The sequence below is a fragment of the Lycorma delicatula genome, chromosome 9 (assembly GCF_047948215.1).
Source record: "Lycorma delicatula isolate Av1 chromosome 9, ASM4794821v1, whole genome shotgun sequence".
Classification (NCBI taxonomy): Eukaryota; Metazoa; Arthropoda; class Insecta; order Hemiptera; family Fulgoridae; genus Lycorma; species Lycorma delicatula.
Genome location: NC_134463.1, coordinates 110,289,922 through 110,310,939, shown reverse-complemented (window position 1 = coordinate 110,310,939; position 21,018 = coordinate 110,289,922). Strand labels below are relative to the sequence as shown.

Below are 21,018 nucleotides of genomic sequence, written 5' to 3'. Positions count from 1 at the left end.
GATATGAAATTGTTAATCAAAATGTCCGGTTCTGTTTTGTTACTAACTGTTCTGTTTTTTATAACTGTTATGTGGCTGCTAGAAAAAATTAAAATGTACGTTTATGGATTACTTTGTACCTTTTTATTAAAAAAAAAAAAAAAAAAACTTTTTATTTTACTTTTAAAGAATATAATTTACTAAATAAATACTATAATGAGAATTTACTATCTACAAATAATTAAAAACGATCTTTTTTATAATTTTATTTTTACCTAATCGCTGTTCGCCATGCTGCTGCTATAAGAGCATTTACTGCCATATCTACTGGTACAATGTTAGCTACAACGTTTTCATCACACCATAACGTCCTTATAAATCCAACTCCACAACCGGCTGTAACTCCTGTTGCACCATATAAATTATCAACCCATCCCGGTAGAGGTTCTTGATACGATCCTACAACTGTAAATTTAAATTGTTATTAATATTTACAATTAAAATTTTATATATATAGTATAAGAGCCATTCAATTATTACATACACACACTACTGCGCTTTCCTTACTTTTTCTGACAACGGACGAGGAGGAGTTAATCAAACAAATACTTAAGACAAAACATAGTAAATCCATCTACAAATGTGTATTGTATATTTAATTTATTCCGTATTAATATAATTTTTGTAATTATGCTGACAATGTTCCATGAGTATTCTAGATATGTTTCACAAGTATTTCGTTATTATAATTTTTTAGGAAATTATAGAATCGCGTTCATAGAATAATGAAATAATTTAATTATACTAGGACAGTGATATACTCAAGCTTTTTAACTCTTCGAACCCCCCAAAAAAAAAAAAAAAATATATATATAATGAATATTTCGCGACCCCCAACTCCCAAACCGATAAAATCTGGATAAAACTACTTAGCTGCATTGGTAGGGACGGGTATAAACATATACGTATGAAGCGTTCAAACATGAGTAATTAACAGGCTCCAACTTGATGTGTAAATGCTTCTTGTAATTTGGTCTGCTTGCATAGGATTCGTTGTCAGAGATCATATTCAAAAATGTATATGATACGATTGAACACGTCGTGCTCTCAGCAGTTTAAAAGAGGCGTAAGGGATCGCAGAGCCGGCCTCCGTGACGTGAGTGGTAACGTCAAAAAAAAAAAAAAGGATTGCAGAACGTCAGTTTCGAATGCAAGTCGTGCGTCTGGTGTCTATATAATTTTTTAAAAGCTTAGTTTCATTGAAAATAATAATAACTGAGGTTTCGGTTTTTTAGTCTGCGGTCAAACGATTAAACTGTTGTTTGTTTCAATTAGATTCTTATGCAAAACGGATAATAAATTTGTGAAAAACCTAAGTGACCTATCTGTGATATCCAGTGAATCGATTGGTAAAAAAACAAGATTGTATAGTGATAGTTACTTCAATTTTGGTTTTACCTCAATGGATGGAAAACCACAGTGCGCTTTTTGCTTTCAAGTCCTTACCGATGAAAGCGTGAAGCCAAAAAAAATTATTTGGCACTTGGAAACTAAAAATCCGTATCATTAAAGCAAACCCTAGGAATTTTACGATAAAAAACTACTTACTTTTCAAAGACCAACAAACTTCTATTTGTAAATCAAGCCGTAATAATAAAAGTACACTTGAACCATCTTATCTCTTAGCATTAAGAGTAGCTAAGATGTTTAAACCCTACAAAATCGCAGAAAATCTCATATTGCCTGCTACAATTGATGTGGTCATTGCTTTAATAGGCGTGGAAGAAGAAAAAAAACTGAAAAAAGTTCCGCTTCTAACCAAACGGTATCAAGGTGAATGGATGACATGGCTGCCGAAGTTCATGATTCAGCAAATGAGTTTAAGTGAATTTTTTAGTATTCAGTTTAATAAATGAACAGATGTAGCAAATATTTCTCAATTCTTATGTTTTTTGAGATATGAATGCAATAGGGACAAATCGATCAAGAAAATATGTTATTTTGCAAATCAATACCCGCTCATGCAACATGACAATCTCTTTTTTGGTTTTTTTATGAAGTTACTAAAAACTATAACCTAGACTGGACATAATGTATTGTAATATGTAGTGAGTTGCGAAGGCGATAACAGGAAAGTACAGTGGATTTCTGAAAAAAATTAAAAGATCGTCTTCTACCAAGGGCGGAATGGACGCACTGCTACCTTTACAAACATGCTTATGCCACAAAAAATACACCGGAAATTCTCAAAAAAATTCCTTGTGAAGCTGTAAAAATGGTTAATTCTATTAAAAGTCGACTGTTAGAGAATAGACTATTTGCTAAAGTACGCCATGAAATGGGCGAAAAGAAAAAAATCTCTTTTTTCCCATACAGAAATCTGATGGCTATCGCGGGGGAAAGTGTAACCCGGTTATTGGATATGTGAGATGAATTAAGAATATTTTTCCAGGATAAACAAAGACCGTTCTCAATGTTTTTTTACAAAATAATCAGTATATGTTGATGTTGGCTTACTTAGCTGATATATTTTCGCATTTAAACAATTTAATGTGAATTTACAAGGAGGACGTGATAAAATATTTTAATAATAACAAAGTTCACATGTTTTCATTACGAAGTTTGATATCTGGATTATTCACCTTCAAAGCAAACATTTTGATATCTTTTCACTCACTTTTGATTATGTTAACAAAAATTTGGATGAAGAAGACATCATTATTCACCACAGTTTGGATAGCATGAAGATGCATTTGCGTGTGCTAAAATTTCAGAGTATTTCAGAGTATTTCCAGAGTATTTCCCGGAACATAAAAACTGATTTCTCAAAGAGGCGGTTATTGAATCCATTTAGTAAAAACGTTATTGCAGCTGCTAAGTTACCAGTTGAAATTAATGACCAGCTCATCTAAATGTCTGTCGATAAAACGTTACAAGTACAATTCACATCTGAAGATTTAGGTACGTTTTGGCTTGCTCGGTGAAGTGAATATGGAGAATTAATCACAGAAGCATTGAAAGTATTAATACCTTTCATCATGTCTTACTTCTGTGAAAAGTATTTTTCGTTTATGAACTTCGTTTTTAAGGGAAACGAGAGCCCGAGTGCTCTCCAACCATGTAAATTTAAACCAATATTTATTTCGGTTACACCCGAAAGCTGATGAGCTGTGCGTTTGCGGGGAGTTCCAATCGAACGAACACATGATGTTCAATTGCCCACCTCTTGGGGGGACTAGGACTCAAGCCACCCGGAACTTAGCGGTGAAGGGGAAAATTGGCCACTCACAAGCGGCGAGTCACGGCGAGAGCCGCATTGTGTGGGAGTTCCTTGATGCGGTTGCTTTGTTCAACCGACATCAGTAGTTTACCTAAGGGAAAAGACTCCTACCGCGCTGCTGTAGGAAACAAACCGAGAGATACGGCTGGGTACTAGCCAGATTAAGGCTCCAAGCGCTTTAATGGTGACAGGTACTTGCTGGCATTCAGCGGCCTAGGCGTGGCAGCAAATTGCTGTCTTTGACGAAATAAATTTAATTATTGATAGTCATTTATGTTTTAGTAGTTGGCGGGGTGCGCCTACCCATTTTAGTGATATTTGACAAATGGGTGGGGGGACACGCAAGCGAGTGGTGTATGGTACCACGCTTATTCCGCTACCGCTTTTAGGTTAGCTGTAGGAGCTAGCTAGGACAGTGGTCGTAAACTGTTTCGTGGCTCAGTAGCCGTTTGTGGCACAGACATTCGGTCTTATGCTTTAGGGCGACCAAATGGGGTGGTGGCGGGAGAAATGCCAAGCAAAGCAATCTTCGTTTTCGTTTATGATTGCGCTAACACTAAATCGTTTTTCAACACTTGAAATCAACTTGCTTTTGTGTTTTTTTCTAACATTGAGAAGATCCATGTATGGAGAAACTTTTAAATGAAAAAAAAAACGCAACCGTGTCATTAATTTATTTTCTTGACATGTCTACTTGTAAATGTAAGGAAAATGCTCATAAATAATGATTTTTTTCTCATAAAATTATTTCATTATTGTTTACATGAAAAGATATAGACTAATTTCGCAATACCCCTTTCATATAACTGCGACCCGCTTGGGGGTCGCGACCCCAGGTTGAGAAACATCGCTAACCCACAGGGTTGGTCTAGTGGTGAACGAGTCTTCGCAAATCAATTGATTTCGAAGTCGAGTGTTCCAGCGTTCAAATCCTAGTAAAGGCAGTTACTTTTATACGGATTTGAATACTAAATATTCTATACCGGTGTTTTTAGGCGGTTGGATTTCAATTACGACACATCTCAGAAATGGTCGACCTGTAAATGTACAAGACTACACTTCACTTACACTCATTTATTATCCTCATTCATCCTCTGAAGTATCATCCTCCGGGATTCATCTCTGTTTATCCTCCGGGAATCACCTGACGGTGATTCCCGGAGGATAAACAGAGATTCAGAGGGTGGTAAATTCAAGCATTTCCTTCCTACTTCCCTATGAACTTTCGGGTAATTTCGGCAACTGTCGCCACCCTCCTACCCACGTTTAGTTTTGAGATTGAACCTGAGCATTATCGATACAATAGGAAATTTTCGATGTTATATGAAATTGTTAAAGTTCTTTTTTATTATATTTCTTAAGTTTTTACATTAATACTAAATTAAATATTTATGTATGCATTCCCATTCCTTGCATATACTATATATATATATATATATATATATATATATACACACACACACACACAAACACACACACCTAATCCGTTTCTTACATTAGCCTACATGCAAGAGAGATTGCCTCAGCCTCTTCATACAACTCTCTTCATTAAGCGAGTGTATTTTCTCCATCAAATCAAGGGCCTCACGAGGCACATTTCTACAAGATTGAAAAGTACCCGCATAGAAAGGCCGCCGGAAAACGGCCTGAAGGGGAGTTGTGGCAGTAAGAATAATTTTGCAATTCTCCCAACGATAATCACCAGTAAAATATTCAAATATCCATGATATAACACGATCGAACGCAATAAAAATCCGTCCCTTTTTAAAATAAACACCACGTAATAAAAAAGATTCATCAGGAACTAATCTCCAGGCTCCGCAAAATAATAAATGGAAAGCCTTCTTCCGATATTTAATGAAATAAATAATTCAGGAAATTATTTTTTTTTTTAATATACCTTTGTCGTCGTATAAAAACATATAACAAAAAAAATATTTTTTAAACTATTGATAAATAATATTAACGAAAAAATATATTAATTTTATGTGTGCTACGATTAGGTTCTGTAAATATACACATATTTTTCCATAAGGAATAAAGATACATGAAGTTCTTCAATTCACTTTCATTTTTCCAATATGGCGGTTAACTTGTATCTTTTAAAACTACAAATCCCTACGTTTTGTGTCAGTTTTTGATAGAAAAAAAAATTTAAAACCTTTTTGTTCGTGGTTAGATTTTCTTAAATGCAACCGTTCAGGAATTATAAGCTCTGAAATCTGTAAATTAATATAACGCCAATATAATTTTTCCAGCCGTAAAACATATTTTTATGACAGTTTTTAACAGAAAATATTATTTTAATATTTTTCAACCCGTAAAAAAAAAAGGAAGTTTACATTTGATAAATTATCCGGCGTAATTAAATATTAAAAAATATACATTCCCCAAAAATAATAAGTGAGGTTGGCTATTTAAAGTTTCTTTCTTTTGTAGTTCTTAAGATTTCAGAGATCCTTGATCTTTTGTGTATGGTGGAATTATGGGAATTAATCAATAAGAACTCGCGGCTAGCGCTCAAAGTTTCTTTTGCTTTCTGCGTCAAGGATAAAGATGTTGAATAAAATTGTACATGTAATTTTCAATTGAAAAAAATAATAATAAAATAAAAATTTTGTACAGAGAATTAAAAATAGTAACTAATCTGTTTAGTTTCTTATATTTATTTACAAATGTGAGGAGGATATGATTAATATTACTAAAAATGTGTAACCTAATACATGAGTATGAATGGCCTCGTATATAAGTGTATATACGTAATGTATTTGTTTATACGAGATATATTATTTATTTCTCTACATAAAATTAAATAAATAGTCGATCATATTGGAAAAACCAAACGATAGATATTTTATTGTAATTCGAAAATATAGAATTTCCAAAATCAATTAAGTATTGTATATCAGACTTTTTAAATTAAATATAATGCTTATTTTTTTTAATTTATTTTTATTAAACAAGATTGTCTTACCAATTGCCGGTCTGTAAATACAAACTGGAAGCCCTTTGCTTAATGTTTTAACAATATCTTCTGCCACTGATTTTGTATACACATATGTATTTGGCCAGTCGTCTAACATTCTGTAAAAAAAAAAATATATATATATATTGAAATGGATTGGTTATCTTGTTTATAAGTTCTTTGGTATCTAAAAAATGTTTGTTTTTTTTACCTATGTAAAATAGTTCAAAAAAATATATATATATATTTTTATAAAATAATATTTCCCGTACCAACAATTTTTAATGTAAGTATCCGATCGCTTTCGGAGTCACTTCTCCATCATCACGGATTATTTGAAGTTATTAATTTAATATTCATACATATAGTTTATTATGTGTAATTAAATTGAACTTAAAACTGTTACGTTCATAATAGTTGATTGTCAATCAATACAATAAGTTATACGTTAATAAAAACGTAACGTCATGTCCGAAAGATGTTTACGACTATTATCTTATATTATATACGAGGTCTATTCAAAAAATACGTAGACTAACGTCATAAAACAAAATGTACTTTATTTAGAAGTTACTTGGCTGGGTCCCCTTCAAAGTACTTTCCTACCCGACGCACACACTTATCCCAACGGTGTTTCCATTTTTGGAAACAGTCCTGGAACGCTTCTTTTGTGATTTTTTTTTCAGTTTCTTCGTCGCATTTGCCTCAATCTCGGGAATCGTCTCAAATATTCTTCCTTTCAAAGAACTTTTGAGTTTGGAGAACAAGAATATGTCACAAGGAGCGAGGTCCGATGTGTAGGGTGTGTGGGAAAGAAGAATGATCGAGTGTTTGGTCAAACACTCACGAGTTCTGAGGGCTGAATGGGCCGAAGCATTGACGTGATGAAAAACCAGTCACCACTATTCCACATTTCTGGTCTTTTCCACCGGATAGGGTCCCGCAGACGTTTGAGAACTTCAATATAGTAAGTCTGGTTCACTGTAGAACCTTGGGGGAGGTACTCGTGATGGAATACGCCCTGAGCATAAAAAAAACTGTCAACATCACCTTCACAGTGGAACGAACTTGGCGAGCTTCTTTAAAACGTTCATTCCACTTAAAACATGTCGCACGCTTCATAGCAACGTCGTTGTAAGCCGGCTTGAGCATATCAGAAGTTTCACTCGCAGATTTTCCAAGTTTAACACAAAATTTCACAGCAAATCTTTGGTCGTTCATGTCATTCGCCAAACGAAAAATACACACTTTACAAACAACCGCGTAGCTAAGCAACCAATAATGATATTTGCAATCAAAAAACTGCGTTGTAATCAGCTGATCTGTACGAACATGGCGACGCCAAGTGGATTTGACTGGAACCAACTGGACCAGAGAAATTCAAACAGTCTACGTATTTCTTGAACAGACCTCGTATTATATAGATGAATATTAAATTAGTAACTTCAAATAATCCCTGATTATAGATAAGCCACTCCGAAAGCGCCCGGATACTTACATTAAAAATTATTAAGTGGAAATATTATTTTATACAAATTATATTAATATCAACGGTGCCAAATCCTTAGAAAATTAAATATATATATATATATATATACTGTTTACAATTTATAATGGTGCATGTTTTTAAAAATTTCATAAAATAAATACACAGTGGTTCTAATCAATTTTCTTCTTTTATTAAACTAATTTTTCTATCATAGTAAGAAAAAGGAAAAGTTTCTGAATTTTTCTCTTTTCGTTTATTTTTTTTTCAGAGGGTGGTTTGGGACTTATCAGACAATTAAACTGGAAAAAATTTAAATAAACTATTACCTTGTCTAAAGACAATATAATTAAATATCTTTAGTGGATTTCCAAAGAATTTCTGGAATTTTGCTCCCGGTCAGATTTTTAAATGGTGTAGGGAGAGGGGGAACTAACTTCTCTTTATGTTTTGGAGGCTCCTGAACAAGATTTATATTTATTTATATACACACGTAAATATGAATAAGATTTTTCGTTTGCTGTACCGGTCCCAAATCTCAAACGATTTTCACGAAAGTTTGTGCAATGTTGTAAACCTACTGGGAATAGAGTCCTACTGATTTTCAAGCCAATCATTTCACACGAACCGAATTTAGAACCAAAAAAAAACGGGTTTTTTGGATGCATTTTCAGCTTTTTTCGTTTTACTTTGTGCAATATTTAACCCATTTTTATGAAACTTGGTAGTTTAATGTAATCCAAGTAGACCCTATTGATTTTCAAGCGAATCTTTTCACAGAACCGTAATTAGAGGCAAAAACTGAGTTTTTGGGTACGTTTTCAAGGTTTTCTTGTTGTAACTTGAAGGGTTACATATTAGAAAGCCAAACTTAGATTTTTGCAAGTACCACCAGTGCGATCTATTTTCCCAATAATTCCAAAACATCGAGTTTGTAGCCCAAATCAGATTTTTGCGAACACCGTTAGGTGCGATTTAGTTTCGCTATAGTAACTTAGTTTCACAATAATCTAAAATGTTATCTGGTACGAATAGAAGGAGTTGGTTTCTAAAAAATAAGTTTTGAAGTGTTTCTCGTTGTGGGTCAATTTGAACCTTTTCTTTTCCGTGAGCACGGCTCCAATACCATAAAAAATTGTGGGTAACAGTATCAAAGTGAATTGTTCGCAAGTAACAGTGTTAAGCAATTGATGTAATCACAACTCAACAACTGTGTGAAAATAAAAAAACTCAAATATATAAATATAATGTATTTATTGGAATAATATACAGTACTTCGTAGTATTATAAAATAACACATGATACTAACATAATATGAAATACAAAAACAGTACCGAAAGCTACCTAAAATGCCGAAAGAAATATTATTTTCAAAATCATTACAGCATCCTTTTTTCTTAAGTAAAACCGGGAATTCGCCCTTCTGACGCACTTATTGTTACTTTTTTTTTTCTTTTTTTTTTGTTTAGTATTAGATCACTGTAAAATAGTAATACAAATCTGACGTCATTTTGTTATTCAAAGTATTTATGTTCAGATAACCAAGTAAAAATTTAATGTAAAAAAGAACAAAAAAACTATATTTCTATATTTTAGAGAGCCTTGGCTCAAGCTCAGTAGTGATCTTTTTTATCATTTTTCTGCACATTCTTTGATATTTTTATAAAGATTACTTTCTTTCAGTTTATTGTAAACTTTTTTTAAAACTGACAGCGTCTTTGCAGATGCCTACACATATTTTAAATAACAATGAAATTATAAAGATATATAATAAGAAATAAACTTTAAAAAGAAATAACATTAAAGCCAATCTTAATAGACTTCACTATAAATCAAATAACTTTTTAATCATTTTAAAAAAATAGGTTTTTTTAAAGTCTGCATCTAGTTAATGGTTAATAATTTTTGGATGCTATTTTTAATTTGGCTATAAATTATAATGTTAAATTTTAAAAAGAAATGAAAAGTTATTATTTTTAATTATTTAGTTTGGGATTTTTTTTAAAGGTCATTCATTGATTGGTATAAATTAAAATATAAATGGTTTTTCTGTTGTTCTGACATTTAAAAGTTAAAGATAGTTCACTGTAATATACATTTTTTAAATACCGTTAAAAAATTATTTATTTGTGAGTATAAATATATATTATTTTTTTCTGTGTGATGTAATTTCTTTCATTTTCTGTGATTAAACATAAAACAGAATATTTTAATTAAAAGTAAATAGTTGAATACAGGATATTGCTGTTTTTTATTTATTAACAAAACAGTATTTTATTCTGTACTGTTTGCTGTATTTTACCTTTTATTATATTTATTTGTAAATTATTTTACAAACAATTTTATTTTGTATATTTTTTTTCTTAACTAGAATAATTCTAATGAACTAAAAAGCCGTTAATGTTAAATTTAATTGCTTAAGTGATACCTTGAAGTTATTTCATGTTGTTAGTTATGGTTATTTTTATAAATTTTGTGTTTCCTTTCTATAAACATAATTTTTATCCTCTATGACTTAAAAGTGAATTTTTTTTTTTTGTTAAATCGTAATGAATTTAATGAATAAGTCAACAGTTATTTTTTTCATCTTGAATTTATTGCTAATTTGTTTCACTATATGTATTTTGTAAACAACTTTCGTCATAAAGTAATTAAGTTTGTTGACATTTAAAAGTTAAAGTTTCTCAGGAAATTAATTATTGTTCTACTGGAAAATAAACGTATTATAAAAAAACGATACAATATTTTATTTCTTTACATTGTTTGTATATAGTCGTATCAACGATAACAATAGTTACTCAAATAAAACAAGTGTTCGTAAGTAATTAGGCAACAAACAGCAAACATTAGATAAGAAATATCAAAACAGGAACATGCTCGCTATTTTCAATACGCACACAGCGCTTCGTAAGGGATTTCATGTAAACAAAACCACTAAATTGAGTTCTTCATTCCACTAACATAAAGAAAGCTCAAACGTTTTTTGATGCGTTTCTTGACTTCTTAACCCTTCATCCAGATTTAATTGATGACGATTAGTCTCGAACATTGCATACTCTAAGAGTTACCGGTTTACAGACCAGTTTGGATTGCACGCTCACACTTCTGCTGAGGAGAGCCAAATAGACGGGCGTGGGTTAGCTCTGAGTGCCCGATACTCAGACGCGTTAGGATAATGTGGTATCTTCTGTTGTTTGTGGTAAAAGGTTTCTCGAAGACGTTCTCCCGGATTCCATGTAAGGCCGTGAGAGAATTCAACACCTAAAACTTATTCCGTTGAGTACGTAGTTTGACACAGACTGCCTTTGTGAAGTCGCTCTCACACGTATCGGAGGCCATTTGTTACCGCTTTGTTGGGTGCCTCATCAGCTCGTACGTTCCCGAGGATGCCGTAATGGCCCGAGACCCGTACCAATACCACTATTTTGTTTACTCTTGTGAGTGTCAGATAGTTCGGATGATGGGCACAGACTTTCTGTAGTTCAAGGTCTCCTAGAGTCGGTTATTACCAGGAAACTGTCGTCAGCATGGTTCTAAAAAACTGTCAAGGCAGGGTAAATTTCGTAGGCCTCGCAAAAGGATGCAGAAATAGGTCTGTATATTATCTCATTAACAGGAAGTATTATTAAACAGCCACACCGGTCGGAAGAGACAGAGCCGTCTGTAGAGATCTGTGTGTAACCGTTATATTTCATACTCATACAGGAAAATAAGATTCGATTTTATTTTACCAAAATTTTGATAAAAAGTATAATTGTCTTCATTTATTTATTAACACTTTTGAATACATATTTTTTCCATCAGTCAGATTCAAATCGATATTAAAAGAGGTTGTAAGTTTTGATAAGAAAAAATGGAATTAAATTTTTTTCAAAGCGTAAGATTAAGAGTATTTAAATTAAATTATTATAAAAAATTTCACATTTTATTTACATTAAGAAACTATTACACATTATCCCCAACAAAAATTGATTGGTAGCTTATACTTATTGATAATGCGTCAGTAATTTATACCGTGTTCTCTTCGCACTTAATTGCTATTTAGGTATATTTTGCGAAAGACAGGATTCCACTCTTCAGCTTTACACAAAAAGTTTATAATTTCTATTTATGAAACTTTTATGAAATTTTTAATTTTCATGAAAAATTTTATTTAAACAGAAAATTAAGTTTGCAAAACTTGAAAAGTTGTATTTCAGCTACGTATTTCAATAGAAAATATTTATTTTCTATTGAAATACGTACATACTTTTAATAAAATCGAAATACGAATTGTAAAGATATAATTAATTATTATAATAATAATATTATAATGAAAATGGAAAAATAATTGGTAGAAGCTGAAGTACTAAATTTTAAAACTGAATATTTCTCAAAGCCTGCTCGTTCAGTTTTTATTACTTTCGTACGAAAACCGCTTAAATAATTTTTCTAATGTTGAAGATAGAAACATGAAACTCAGTAAAATGCCAAGCACCCAAGGTCTCCACTGGTGAAGGCAGATTCCGAAAATTTTTAATAGAAAATATAGGGTTATAACATAACATTTTAAATAGTATTGAAAAACAAAAATTTTAACGTAAAAAACATTAGGCTGCAACAGCCCTAACAGTTTAGAAAATTAGGACGTGCTGCTATCTGAATAAGATTTATTTTTAGTATAAGACCACCCCACCACAAGCCAGGAAGGGCTTCATAGAGGGGGAATAACTCAAAAAGTTTTAATGGAAAGATTACGGTTATAACATATTATTTTGAAAAGTAATAAAATACAAAAAAAAAAAAAGATGTAATAAATATTGGGCTAAAACCCCTAACTTAAACGACAGTAGTTTAATATATTTTAAAGTCAGTTTCAAAAATTATCCACAGAACCTCTTAAAATAATTGCCTCTAAATATAAAATTTCAGATTTTCTTAAAAAAATAAAAACTTTTGGACACCACATTATTTATTAATATTTTACATCAATATTTAATTACCGTAGCTACTAGTTTAGTTCAGAATCAGTAGGCCAGTAAAACGAAAAGAAAGTATCATGTTGAACAGGATCATTTCAATACATTTTTTAAATGGGATTTTATTTATAAATAATCATTGTCACTCTCAATGTCTGTAGAAGAGTTACCGGTAGTCTCCACGTCGCTCTGCCAAAGATGATCGTCTTCACTACCATCCAGTTCATTAGATATTCCGCATTTTTTAAAACGTTTCCTTACTAATTTAGTGGAAATATCTTCCTAAGCATCTTTTATCCAAACACAAATCCGGTTAAAATCTGGGAGTTTGATTCTTCCTGTAGGCGTGAGAAAGAAATTTTCATCAGACGTCCATTTACTGTACAGTTGCTTTAATGCAGACATCTAGTGATTGCAATAGAGATGTCATTCCGCCCGGAATTATTACTTGTCTGTCATAACTTTTTTTAAAATGTCTTTCACTTAATCAGTCATATGCCCCCGATAACTATCCATCACTAGCATACCGGTATTTTTTTATTAGGTAAATCTCCTGATCGCTTTTGCCACACACACCTGATCCGATCTAAAATTGAAGGTTTCGTCCATCGAACCTGATTCCTGTGCTCTGATAATAACTCTCCATTTACCTGTACGATAGGAAGAGTTTTTCTTTTAAAAACAATGTATTTAGCGATTGCACAAGCATCTGATTGACACATTTCTGTCGTGACAGCATAACCGCATTCCTTTTTCCATAACAAAATCATATAATTTTTTCTATGCCTGTGTATTTTGGTTTTAAGCAACAAAAAGCTCTTTTATTGCCAGTGCCTTTCACCAGAAGTTGTTTCTTCTTAGGCCAGTCTCGAATGCAGCTTTCATCTTCGTCAAATATTCTTCCTACCGCCCGATTTCCAATTTTTTCAGCCTTTTCTATAACGCGAAGTTTTTCATTTACTGTAAAAGATCGTATACGCTGTCCTTTTGTACTCATTTTAATGCCGTAATTAAAATAAATCACCGTATTAAACTTTACAAGATAAACTAAACAGATAAAATGCACATAACCGTCCACATATACAAACAGTACAATGACTATGGCGAATAGACAAGACGACGGTGGGTAACTGATACTGTAGTGTCATTAGAACCGGATGCAGCATATACAGAATGAATCAGTTTTATAAAAATACTTAAACTTAGTTCCTATCGATAAATATTTACATCCTGTTCATGGATGTAAATAATTAAGGATGTATTCTGCATAAGCCGCATCCGGTATTGATAAACGAAAGCCTGAGTAACTATATTTATGTGATTGAATTTAGGTGCTTCTAAGAAAACGTTTACTTTATATAAATTATCGTTGCTAAAGGCTATGTTTCAAGTAAGCCCCGCACCCTTATTTTTTTCTTTCCAATTCCAAGAAAAAAGTGCAGGGGGTAGTCGAATAAATACGTATTTCATTAATTAAAATTTCATTGGCTATAACTCTGGAACCAATATAAATAAGTACCACTTATGGTATATCTGAAAATTTCTCAATGAAGACTTATTACTGCAGTTAATAAAAAATTCAAAATCCTATTTTTTTTGGATTTTAGCTTTTTTTTGGACACTTTGGTTCACTCGATTGCAATCAAAAGGAGAGGAGCAAAACTAGATGTTATACCATTCCCAAATCCAAAATTTCAACATTCTTCGGCTAATCGTTTTTGAGTTATGAGAGATACGTACGTACAGACGTCACGCCGAAACTAGTCAAAATGGATTCAGGGATGGTGAAAATGAATATTTCCGTTGAAGTCTAAAAACCGAAACTTTTCGCGATCATAGTACTTCCTTTACTTCGTACAAGGAAATAAAAAAATAAAATAAAACAAAAAGTAAATGAGATAGAAATTTGACTTCGAAATCCTTATTTTAATGACGGTTGTATGTTTCCGAACGCAGTGCCTAAATGAAGAGTTGAATTACGCAAATTATGATAGATTAGTGATTTTTAAAAAAATGAGTCTTAAAAAATGTTTTACTTTTTCTATGAGAGAATAAAATAATATCCAAATAAGGAAATGTAGTAATTTTTGTTCGGTTTTATCGCATGAAAGGTAAATTAAAAACTTTATCCTAATGGTAGAATAGTATAGCAGTTTTATTAACAACTTTTCCTTTTGGTTTGAGTATACTATTATTAATATTCATTCAAAATATTTTACCTATAAATTTTATAAACAATTTATTTCGGTAAATGATTAAGATGGACATGCTGGAAAAAATCGTTTTTTTATGTAATACATAAATATAATTATACAGTAATATGCAATTTCTTTAATATTAATGTTAAAAATGGATATAAATAATTACTAAAGCGACCTCAGTATAAATAATCACCTAGGCTCCTAGCTGTCAAATTTATCGTGTTAGTAACATTAGTCAATACTCCATACGATATAATATGTTTGCTATTGTTTGCATACTTAAATTAAATATGTTGTATTTTTATGTGCGCTTGTGTAGATGAATGTGGTATATATGATTATAAAATACCTTTGGTTATTTTATTTTATTGCAAATGATTTTATTTTTTAAGCTTGTTATTTATGTTGAATAAAGTATTCGTATTTAAATAAATTTCAAATTTTAATTTATTCAAAGAATATATATATATATATATATATATATATATACTTTATTACAACGTCAGTATGATTTATAATGTATCTATATTACGTATGTTCCTCGTTACAATTATAATTTGTATTCTTATTCTTTAAAGGATTTTTAATTTTATACAAAATGTTTCTATTAATTTGGAGAATTACCAACACATCTTTGTTTTTTCTTTTTTTTGTTAAAGAGGTGGAGAATCCCATTTACGGACGCAGTGTCGGGCTCGCTAACAGGTGCCGCAAATGTTATTAATATGAGTATGTAATCCTTGATATTTTTTTTATTTTGACCATATTTAACCACTCAGGGGCAACTGCTAATCGCTAGAAGACGCTGCCTCGGTCGGCCCTGAGTGACGTGGATGCAGACTAATCCACCTTGTGCATGCAGCTAACATCGCTGTCCTACCCGTCTGGGTCCCTCCTGGTTCATTGAGACATCGTGACCACCACTTCTGGTTTCTACGACACCCCTCCCCAGAAAGGCTACCCTTCCCGTCGCTACAACCTAATCAGAGTCCGGGTATGCTCCACACGCATACCTCCCCCCGAATCGCGCGCCCACCTCACATACCTTGAGGGTCCTCAATGCTTCATCGGAGCTCCCCGATCCAACCACTCTTGCATCTGGATGGACTAAAAACGTCCTCAGTATTGAGGCTACCTTCCTTGTCCCTACACTTGTCTACGATTCAACCCCTGGTGAACTTTTTTTTGCCGCCAGTTTCTTCTTTTATTCCCGTATAATACACTCATTTATATATACATTTGTTTCCCAGGTAGTAGCTCCTGGACGTACTCCTAGTATTTCTAGGCGTCATATTTTTTGAAGTTTATACAGTTATGATGGACCTAAAATCCTACAGGATAGCAACAGAAAATACAAAAAATGGCAAAAAGAATTAAAAAAAATTTACTACTAGACATAATTAAATGACAACACTTCACAAATCCCTTATAAACAATACAGCAGAAGTCCGTGCTTAATATGGAGGTAAATAAAAGACACGTATACAAACTATTTTTTTTTTTTATCATGTACAAGAAAAAACAAAAGACCTAACACTACGCGCGTATGTACACCTGCGCACTACCGACTAAACCGCCACCCCTGGCTACTAACCTTCCTAGAACCGCTAGCGAAGTATTCCTTCTGGAAGGTGGGGTTACACACCCGCTCACACACACTCATACGTCGTAGTGCAATCCCATCTTAATAGGATTATCAACAAAAACACTTCGATCACAGCAAAACAACAGCAAACAATATACATCACCATACATTAAGAAATAGAAAACAGATAATGAAACTACATACAAAGAAAAAAGTCACACGTATATACAAATACAAGAGCAGAAAAACTCAAGAAAACAACAAGTCTCATAACAATATAACATCATATAAAAAATCATCAAAACGAATACAGTAAGAACATAAAAATACGCCTGAAAAGAGACATTCATTAATATTACACGATCAGTGCAACAACACAACACTAAAAATGCTTACATTGGACAGCAGTAATAATCTCCAACCAAATGCAGTAAATACAAAATACTACATACTACAATAAGGCCCCAAGAAACAGGGAATTAGCCCAAGATCAGAAATACATCATAAAGACATAATATACATCGAAAGCAAATTACTTAAATATATCCTTAAAAAAAAATTACAAATCAAAAATATTACATCGTAATATCAGAACAGCAAACTTACATCATAAACTAACCAGACACACATACATACCCCTTATACTTACTACCTGCGGACGCCATCAGATACGTTAGTGGAGTGTCCGCGTCCTCTTCACGTCAAGGCGACCCCCACATTTACGGGGGACCTCTTAGTCGCTCACTCGCGAACCTATCCGCCCCCGCAATCTTCGACGCCGCCTATTGTTTCGTGACTCCTCCCATGCTTGGAGGTCTCTCATCATGATTTTCACATACGCCTTTTGTATCATTATGTCCATCAGCTCCTCAAGCTGGAACATCACTTCCCTGCCTAGTATGACAAGCAGTTCTGTCCTAGGTCCTTCGTATCTTGGACAGTGTTTAGGTCTAACGTCAATTCTGGTTTTATTACATTCCTTCTAGTGATACAGCAGAGCTATAGCTATAGAAGGGAAAGTATGGCAGTCAGTTCAATTTTTGGGCATATGCGGTTTTCACAGGATCTTTACGTTTTCATACCTATGGAACCCAAAAACCGGATGGAAATTTTCCGGATGTTCGTATGTACGTGTGTGTGTGTTTGGTATTAGGTGTTGTACCCTATATCACCTAATATCTCCAGAACTACTGGACTGATTTTGCCCGAACTCAACCTCAATATTTCAAGATTTCACCTAATTAAGGTCTTATTTTTCTCTGGCACGTTTGTTAACAATTAAAAATAATATTTCCAAAAAAATTAATCAAAATCGAACCCGATTTATTATATCTAAATAAACTAGTGGCTAAGTGGGTATAGTGTGTCATTAGTACCTCATCTCACCTCACGAAGCGCTAGTTTAGCACTGATGAGTCGTCTTCTATGTTGTAACGTCACAGGTGAGCGGTAGAATTAAATAAATGAATAATATTTTAAGAGTAAAAAAGTATTTTTTAGCCACACCCGCGCGAATGAAATACGGAATTCGCGCGCGATTTAGTTAGAATCATTGAGTTAAATAAAAAAAAGTGTTATTTTTTAATAAAATGATAAATGTTTTAAAATAAATTGTGTGTATAAGCCGAACATCAGAAAAAGCCGCGATGCGGGAAAGTCCTAGAACTGTGTTGTCAGCCTTTTTTTATTTCATTATAATAATTGTTATTTACTCATTGCTAGTCTTGGCAATGAGTTGTTTGATTTTACCTCCACTAATTTCATGGTAAATATTATTTATGATTGTTTACAGCCGGAGTAGCCATCAGTTTTTTTAACCAATTTTTGATGGTTTTTATTTTATAATTTATCTTTTGTTTTTAGTTTATCCGAATTGTTAAACACATATAATGATAACATTAGAGCGTGAAATCTTATTACACTGAGTAATGAATACGTTTAAGTTAAAACAGTTTAAATAAATTCGAATAATCCATTTTTATCAGTTAGGATTAAAAGTTTTCTTTAATACAGTTGCTTCTGGGAAGAGCAGAGAGTTTGTACCCTAAATCACCTTATATCTCCAGAACTACTGAACTGATTTTAAGGTCTTATTTTTCTTAGGCACGTTTGTTAACAATTAAAAATAATATATCCAAAAAAAATTGTCAAAATCGCACCCGATTTATTATATCTAAATAACTAGTTACACATTTTTGACAGCTCAGTGTAACATGTACACAGTTCTTCTCTGATAAACAACTTTGTAAAATTATCATTGAATAAAATTTTAAAATATGTATTTTAAAATTATTAAGCGTTAAATTAAAAAAAAATTATTGAGAAATTATTTCATAAATTATATTATCACATTTATACGTCTTTACAAATTAATTTTAATTTTTTTTTGTTAAATTATTATAGATAGTAAGAGAATGTCTTCTAAACAAAATATTTTATTTTTATATCTTATTTAACTATATACATAAAATATACATCAAAGAAAAGTTAAGTTAAACGTCAGATTCAAATAAAGAAACGTTTTGTTCCTGAAACAAAGCTACTTCTCTTTTTTTTAACTTTTGCCGTCTACTTATAAGAAGTAAAGCTTCAAAAGAATGACAACACGTGTTTACTTAAATCTCTACCATTTACTGTTGGTACGATTCGTTTTTGTTTTCTTTCAATTTTTTCTTTTTCTTTTACATGTATGTAAGTTAATGTTTATTTTTTGCCGTCTTTTATTTATTCTATTTTATCAACTAAAATAAATAAATAACTGGTGTTGAATCAAAAATTTTTGTTTTATATTTTACTAGTATTACTTTTTGGTTTATTCACTTTAAGTTAAAAACAGAATTATTTTTAATTTCTGCTCCATCAGCATAGGAGCAGAAATCGGAGTGAAATCTTTCACTAGCCGTAACTCGCTAACGAAGCGTTTTCGGACCCGTGTTTATGTGATTATTATTTTTAATCGGCAGAAATACGCCCATGAAGTTTAGCAGAATCCTTCCGGGATACTCTGTATATCTGTACAATATTTCTACTTTTACTTGTGCATTTTAAATCACAAGATTTTTTATTTTAAATTCAATAATATAACACAGCTTTAAGAGAAAAATATTTAGTTTGAAGAAGATTTTAAAAAAAACTACCTTCTTGTCAGAATAATTGACGTAAAAATATGTCGTGTTTTGAAAATATAAATGCGGTTTAAAAAAACCCAGCTTGATATTAATCAATTTTATTGATGTTTTATTTTAATTAAATTATATTTTACAGCTTTAAGAGAAAAATATTTAGTTTGACGAAGATTTAAAAAAAAAAACTACCTTCTTGTCCGAATAATTTACGTAGTAAGAATATGTCGTGTTTTGAAAATATAAATGCGGTTTAAAAAAACCCAGCCTTATATTAATCAACTTTATTGATTTTTTATTATAAATTCAATTATATAACACAGCTTTAGGAGAAAAATATTTAGTTTGACGAAGATTTAAAAAAAAACTACCTTCTTTTCCGAATAATTGACGGAGTAATAATATGTCGTGTGTTGAAAATTATAAATGCGGTTCAAAAAAACCCAGTTAACGAATTTATTTGATACAATTAACCATGTAGAACTTTACAAAGAAATAATTTTGTTTTAATAAAGTAAAATGAAATTCCGGTTTCAAATACCCTGCAGTAAACACATGTATACAATGGGAAAAATAGATTTGCTCTTATTAAATATAGTAATACATTGCTTTTTATAAATATTTATCATTAATCTCTTTATTATAAAGATAAAATTAAAATAAAAAGATTCTATAACATTGAAAATTTTATACATAAATTAATCATATTATTATAGTTTTGGACAATTCCCAAAACCTGACTTAGCAAGTGTATGGAGACGAAAGGTACCGAAGAAATCCGGAAACATCTTGGAAATATTAAGCGAAAGCCGCAGTTTAGCGATCTCTGGATCTACCGATAGAAAATCCAGATATGTTTATTATATATTCATTAATACTTTTTTGTAGTAAATTATTTGTTTCCTTTGCGTTATTTTTTACCTGATGATGAAACGGAAATAAAAAGTATGTAAAAAAAAAATTACTCAACGCATGAGCTTCAGTTCTGAAACAAGACTGTTACATTATTCTAGGAACTGTTCTGTAATTTTCTAAAACATTACATTAACAAAATATCTGGAACGTTATAGGCACAATGAAAGATTTTATATTATTATTACAATATACATTACATGTTTATTGAAAAATTCTTTTTGTTGATTTTGATTTTTCTGTTTTTATTACATAAGTATTTGCGTAGCTGCCTGCAACTTGTAAAAAAAAAAAAAGTGTGAATCCTCCTTCTCCTACCACACTTAAGTAAATATTATAGACTTTTAACAACCTTACGCTTAGTCAGGGACTAAAGAGTTCTAATAATACACCTTACCAGTCCATTATTAAAACAATTACAATAATTATTAATATAATCTTTTCTTTTAATAATTTCCATAATTACGAGTGTAATTTCTGAAAAATCTTGAGAATATTTTTTTATCTTTTTAATGACCTTCGTGAAAATG

General features: G+C 31.7%; 1 protein-coding gene across 2 annotated transcripts in view; it reads right to left on the bottom strand.

The window, feature by feature from the left end:
* The window catches only part of LOC142329919 (fatty acyl-CoA reductase wat-like), a 161,901-nt gene that overhangs the window by 31,385 nt on the left and 109,498 nt on the right, over positions 1-21,018 (bottom strand). For both annotated transcript variants that reach the window (XM_075374856.1, XM_075374855.1), the window contains exons 5-6: positions 6,234-6,343; positions 255-444 (exon numbers count right to left, since the gene is read on the bottom strand). In XM_075374856.1, the coding sequence (XP_075230971.1) occupies positions 255-444; positions 6,234-6,343 (300 nt within the window). The remainder of the gene's footprint in view (positions 1-254; positions 445-6,233; positions 6,344-21,018) is intronic.